This window comes from Impatiens glandulifera, chromosome 4 (genome assembly GCF_907164915.1).
Source record: "Impatiens glandulifera chromosome 4, dImpGla2.1, whole genome shotgun sequence".
NCBI lineage: Eukaryota > Viridiplantae > Streptophyta > Magnoliopsida > Ericales > Balsaminaceae > Impatiens > Impatiens glandulifera.
The window spans coordinates 7854827-7861430 of NC_061865.1; the positions used below are offsets into that span (position 1 = coordinate 7854827).

Consider the following 6604-nt stretch of genomic DNA (forward strand, 5'->3'; position numbering starts at 1 on the left):
AGAGTTTATGGTAACTATTTAGACCAATTATGAACCATTTTACATTTAATCAACAATGCCCGAAGACTATTTAGTTCAGATATAAATTTTATTACGCAATTTGAGAGAGAATAATTTTATTAAAGGAAATAAGATATCAGATACCCAAACTCTTTGATTCTTATATCGCTTGATCTTAACCCAACATACCAAATGACCGAACGAAGAAATAGACTGGGAAAAGGAATGTCTCAAAATAATCATTGTTTTTATATAGTAAGACTATTTAATTTCAATATGAACTAATTTAAAAAAAAAAAAAAAAAAGATGACTGAAACTTTCAATGACTTGACTAAATTCAACCCACAAACTTCAGGTGGTCTAAAAAACAAATTAAAGACAATACATTTCTCTTAAACAAACACGGTTAGGGATGGTTTGAAAATAATGTTTTTTAGAAAAAAAAAAAATTTTTTAATCAAATCATCAAAACACGGTCATATTTGATATATTAATAAAAATTGTTATCGGGAATAAGAAATAATGGGGTTGTAATGATTTGATTAATTAATTAACTGTTGAATTATTAAAATAATTAAATAAAAATTAATCAAACAATCCCCTACAAATCCAGCCATGACATTGACTTATCCTACAATTTTTACCACTTCTTTTGTATTTCCAATTTTATATTTAATTAATACATTTATTCCATTCCCGCGCACTCACGTGCTCCAAATAAAATCTGTTTTTATTTTAGTTATAACAAATTAAAGTACAAAATCCTAAATAAACAAAATTAAAATGCTGAAACATACATACAAAAATAAGACAATAACCTAACAATATATTTTTGGAGTGATTAAAATTTACTTGATAAGCAACAAATTTAATACTAGCAAAAGTTGTCATTCCATCCCACTGAATAAACATAAAATCTTTTTTTTTATTATTATAATATTAATAATAATAACACCATGCGTAAACTCTAAGAAGTGATTTTTTTTTTTTAATTTGAAATATTTTTCTAATACTAATTGGAAGGCTTCTTAAAATATATAATACAATTAGCACTTTATAATTGTCTAGGTTATCTTATGGAAGAGATTTAGAATTTGAGTTAGTTGGGTTGAATTCTTCTAGCATGTTTTCAAGTACCATTCTTCAACTATCTGGTGTAGTCTTGAAAATATGTATAAAATATGTATTTGAAGATGTTATCATATTTTTAACTTCAGATAAATAAATGTTAATTTGAAATTAATTTATAATTTTCAAAGTATGATGCATGCATGGAACATTAGTATTATAATGGTTGTTCACATTGCCATGTCATATGAATTAATTAAGGAAGATCATGGCTGGCTTCTTCCTATATATATATAGCTCTTCATCTTCTCAACCCTAACACCACACCACCCTCAATTCGATTTCAATCACTTATAATTATTTGTAACAATCTTCTATTCAAAAGAGAGAGTCTTCAAGAGATGGAGAAAATTAGAAGCATTAGTACTCTTCTTATGCTTGTCTTCATTTTGTTCTTAGCCTTTTCCAATTATGCAACAGCATCTGAGGAACTTGGTAAGCATTCATTTTTACATCAATATATCCTGATTAAACATTTAGGGAAAATTATAATTTACGCTAAACGCAAAAATAACACGATCATCTACCCAAAACTTTAATGATGATAAATCTACGCAGAGTATGAGGGAGAGTTCAACTACGAGAAGGATAGCGAAAGAGGACCGGAAGGATGGGGAGGCTTGTGTAATAGTGGAAGGATGCAGTCTCCAATCGATCTATCAAATGAGAGAGTTGAAATGGTTTCCCATTTAGGGATTGTTAAAAGGAAATACAAGCCATCCAATGCTACCCTTGTTAATAAAGGCCATGACATGCAGGTAAATATACACTTTAGTTAACGTGATTAATAATGTCTATCTCGATTAAATTAAATACGTTGAGAAAGACCTTTGGTGATATTTATTTATAATTTTAATTGATATGTATAAATAAATATTGTAGTTGAGTTGGAAAGGTGATGCGGGATTTATTAAAATAAATAAAACTGAATATGAACTCCAACAATGTCATTGGCACTCACCTTCTGAACATACCATTAACGGCATAAGGTAATATTATTTTTTAATTTTAAAAGTATTTTTTTTCACATGTCGCAAACGCTACGGTGAAATAATAGAATAATAAGGTTTGCATTAATATAATTGCTTAAACAAAATGTAGATTTGATCTTGAGGCGCATTTAGTTCATAAGAGCAAGAGCGGAAAATATGCTGTTATAAGCATCATTTATAAACTTGGACATGCCGATTCTTTCTTAACTCAGGTACTAATTCATTCTTGAACGCTAAATTATGTATTTAGAAAAATGAAATAGAGAAAATTTATGATTGATGTTGATATTTTGCTTGCAGTTGAAGGAAGACTTGATAGACCTTCAAGACACACTACATTTAGAGAGAATGGTGGGGATTGTAGATCCGAGAATGATAGAGATTGGAAGTCACAAATATTACCGTTATCATGGTTCTCTTACGACTCCTCCATGCAATGAAACTGTTACTTGGACCGTGGTTAATAAGGTAATGACAGTTTCAAAAGCACAATTAGAAGTGTTGCGGGAGGCAATTCATGATGAATCAGGGAGCAATGCTAGGCCATTACAATCCATAAATGGACGTACAGTTCAACTTTATACTCCTGAAGATTATTAAGAATAGTATTATGAAGTTTATAATTGATGTGTGCCAATAATCTAGTTAATTAAATATGTTTAATCATATTTTTATTTTGTTTATTGTTATTTGTACCAATAAAAGACCTAGCCGTTATGAATAAAAATATTATTGTGTGTTTTTCACCGGAATGGATATAAGTATTGTATTATATGTTCATCTATTTACTATATTTGGTGTTTGTTTGGCCATTGTGGAATATAACTTTTGTTAAATAAAATAGAACTCATTTTATTGACCTATTACGAAAATCAAATCTAAAATGGACAAATCTTGTAATTAATTATCCAAATATTACTTGATTTACATAAAAAGATCACTAAAACCCAAAAAAAAATAAAAAAATACTCACATCCAAATAAATTATTATGGCCACATTAAAGTCTCACAAAACTAGAGAACTAACATCTTTAGGAGCTTAAGTAAACTCATGCTTCACTCACCTTAATTATTTTAATTATGCACTAGCTAACTTTAAAATTTATTGTGTTTTCATACTTATTTTTGTTTGGGTTTTTAGTTTTTAACTTTTTTTTTAAAAAAAGAGTACCTGAAATCTCTTATGAAGCATGATTATAAAAAAACATAATAAGTTAATTCAATAATAAATGAAAATAAGTAAAATTTCAAAATTATGTTAACATGGAGTTGAGTAGTGTTACATTTCTCATTTCTCTCATTATGCCTTTATAATATTATTATTTTTTTGAATTAAGATGAACTAGCATGCATTACACCCCATAAACATTAGCCCCGTTTCAACTCAAAACGTTTACCGTTAAAATTGAACTTGTAATTATTTTTTTTCCATTTAAGTGGACTTTTATCATTGGGTTAGTTGCCCTCGTAATAGTATTAAAATATAAAATTTCATTTTTGTTGTAATTTTATGAAGTTATGGTTATCAATATAATCTCTTGAATTATAACTACTAATTTAACCCAACTCTCATATAGCCTAATTCAATTATTTATTATTTTCTCTTTGGTCTATTTGATAACATAAACTAGTAATTTGTATTACAATTTAAAAAGTAATTATTTGAAATGGCCTTATGAAGCAGTTATTGTGAATTAAGAAATTGAACAAGTCTTAATTCGATAATCCATATTACACACTCCTGATTAACTTTTTAGGAAATTTCATACTTTATAATAATTAAGAAATTCATATTGTCATGAATTCAATATTCATGATCACATCTGATGCAGCGTGCGTGGCTAGGATGAATCTTTATCAAGATTCGTTGATTCTTACGAATACCGAAAGTCGATAGATATTGAGGAAACCTCGTTTTCTGATTAATAATCTTCTCCTCCCTTACAATGGAATACCTTCAGGGTATTTATAGGACTTACACGTATTAAATTAGGAATTACGTCTAATTACAATTTAATTACACTAATTTAGGATATTCCTTCCATAACAAGAATATCCCTACCTAATTTAGAATATCCCTTGTAATCTCTTCCTTAATTAGAATATATATTATAATCCTTTCCTTGATTAGAATATATCTTCCAATCCCTTCCTTAATTAGATTATCTTCCAATCTCTTCGACTCGCACCGCATCATTCCCCCCAGGGTAGAAAAGATTCGTCCTCGAATCTGGAACCGCATCATCCTCATCAGAAGAAGACTCACCCACAAAAGGAACAAGATGCTTCACATTGAACACATCAGAGGTACGCACATGGCTGGGAAGGCGTAAACGATAAGCATTGGGGTTGATCTTCTCCACAATCTCAACAGGACCAATCTTCTTAGCAGCAAGCTTGCTATATTCATGAGCTGGAAAACGATCCTTAGTCAGAATAGCCCACACAAAGTCACCAACTTCAAAATCAACAGCACGCCTTCTCGAATCAGCCTTCTCCTTGTACTTGGCAGTAGCAGCAACCAAACGGTCATGAGTGGTCTGATGAACCTGAGCCAACTGACCAACAAAATCCGCAGCAGTGGAATGAGGACGCACCTTGCTGGGCAGCGCTAACAAATCAAGAGGAGCACGCGGAGACAGCCCGTAAATCACATGGAAAGGACTGAAACCAGTGGAGCGATTAACAGCATGATTGTGAGCAAACTCGGCCTGAGGCAGCTTCAGATCCCAAGCCTTAGGATGATCCCCAATTAAACTGCGCAGAAGGTTCCCCAAAGACCTATTAACAACTTCAGTTTGGCCATCAGTTTGCGGGTGATAGGCACTGCTAAAATTCAGCTGAGTATTAACCAAACGCCAAAGACTCCTCCAAAAGTGACTCACAAAGCGAGTGTCCCGATCAGAAACTATGGAGGCAGGAAGTCCATGAAGGCGATACACATCCCTGAAATAAAGCTGTGCAACAGCCACAGCATCAGAGGTTTTCTTGCAGGGAATGAAATGAACCATCTTCGAGAATCGGTCAACCACCACAAAAATCGAATTAGAACCACGCTGGGTACGTGGCAGCCCAAGGACAAAATCCATACTGACATCAGACCATGGTTGAGTGGGAATAGGCAGAGGCAAGTATAACCCGGCATTAGTCGAAGCGCCCTTAGCCAACTGACAAACACGACAACGAGCAACAAAACGCCCCACCTCTTTGCGCATCGAAGGCCAGAAATAAGAAGCTGCAAGAAGCTGGAAGGTACGATCACGCTCAACATGGCCTTCTTTGTGGAGTTCCTGAATCATCCTCAAACGCAGGCTGCAATCTGGAATGCACAGCTGCACACCACGGAAAAGGAACCCATCCTTTTTTGGGGTAAGAAGGGCCGGGACAGCACAAGGACTAAGGCTTTCTCGAATGTGTCCCGTAGCCAGCAAGTCCTCCACCTGCCTACGCAACTCTTCATGTTCTTTGGGACTCATGCGGTAATGAGGACGGTTGGGTAGGGCAGCACCTGGAACCAAGTCAATGTGATGCTGGGTATCACGCAAAGGAGGCAAGGCACAAGGCAGATTCTCAGGAAAGACATCTGCAAACTCCTGTAACAGCGGCTGCACTGGAATAGGCACCTCAGAACTAGCACCACAGGTAATCAGCGAACAAAATGGAGCAAACACCATGCCCGATTCGACCATGGCGGTCTGAAAAGGACCCCGAGACAACAAGGTGGTAGGGGGGGCACATGATGAGTGGGGGCAGCACCCTTCTTGGGCTGATTTGGCATCAACACAATCTTGACTCAGCCAGGACAGACGATAAGGCTTGGGGTGAGGTTCAGTGGACAGACCCAGCTTCGAAACTGCAACCTCAGAAATCACATTCTCACAACTCCCAGCATCAATGATGAAGGTGCAAACTTTGCCACCGATGGTACAAGTGGAATGGAACAGATTATTACGTAACCACTCGTTGTCAGGAGCACGAGGGGTTAAACATGATCGACGAATCACCAAAAGGGGGCCAACATCACCAGAAACATACTCCTCCGCTGCCTCATCATCATAAACATCATACACTGGGGCTGAATCTGAAGGAAGAGCAGAGTCAGGATCATCCACCTCAGTAAAAAGACCACGATTGGTGGACTTTGGGTTGCGACACTCTGCTTGGCGATGGCCAACTTCACCACAATCGAAACAACGCAAGCCACCGGGACGTCCCTGTGGGGGAGCTGTAGTGCCGCGAGGGGGGGCTGGGGTGGGATGGGCCGACTGGGAAGAAGAACCAATGCCACTAGTGGGGACAACCTGTTTTCCAAAGCTACCCGAACCGCGCCTAGCTAGCTGTTTCTCAGCCTGTGAAGCACGCTGATGTGCCTCAGAAACAGTCAAGGGATCAAACATATTCAAAATATCCTGCAACTGGAGGCGAAGGCCACCAATATAGCGAGAAACCAACTGGAGAGGGGACTCAGACAGGTCAACACGAG

The 6604-nt window shown here is 35.9% G+C and overlaps 1 protein-coding gene across 1 annotated transcript; it reads left to right on the forward strand.

Moving 5' to 3' along the window:
- Window positions 1-1470: 1470 nt before the first annotated feature.
- Window positions 1471-2721, forward strand: LOC124934620 (alpha carbonic anhydrase 7-like). Its single transcript, XM_047475143.1, has 5 exons — window positions 1471-1564; window positions 1688-1887; window positions 2012-2118; window positions 2231-2333; window positions 2422-2721. Exons 1-5 carry the CDS (start codon window positions 1471-1473, stop codon window positions 2719-2721), a joined length of 804 nt encoding a protein of 267 aa, XP_047331099.1.
- Window positions 2722-6604: the final 3883 nt, after the last annotated feature.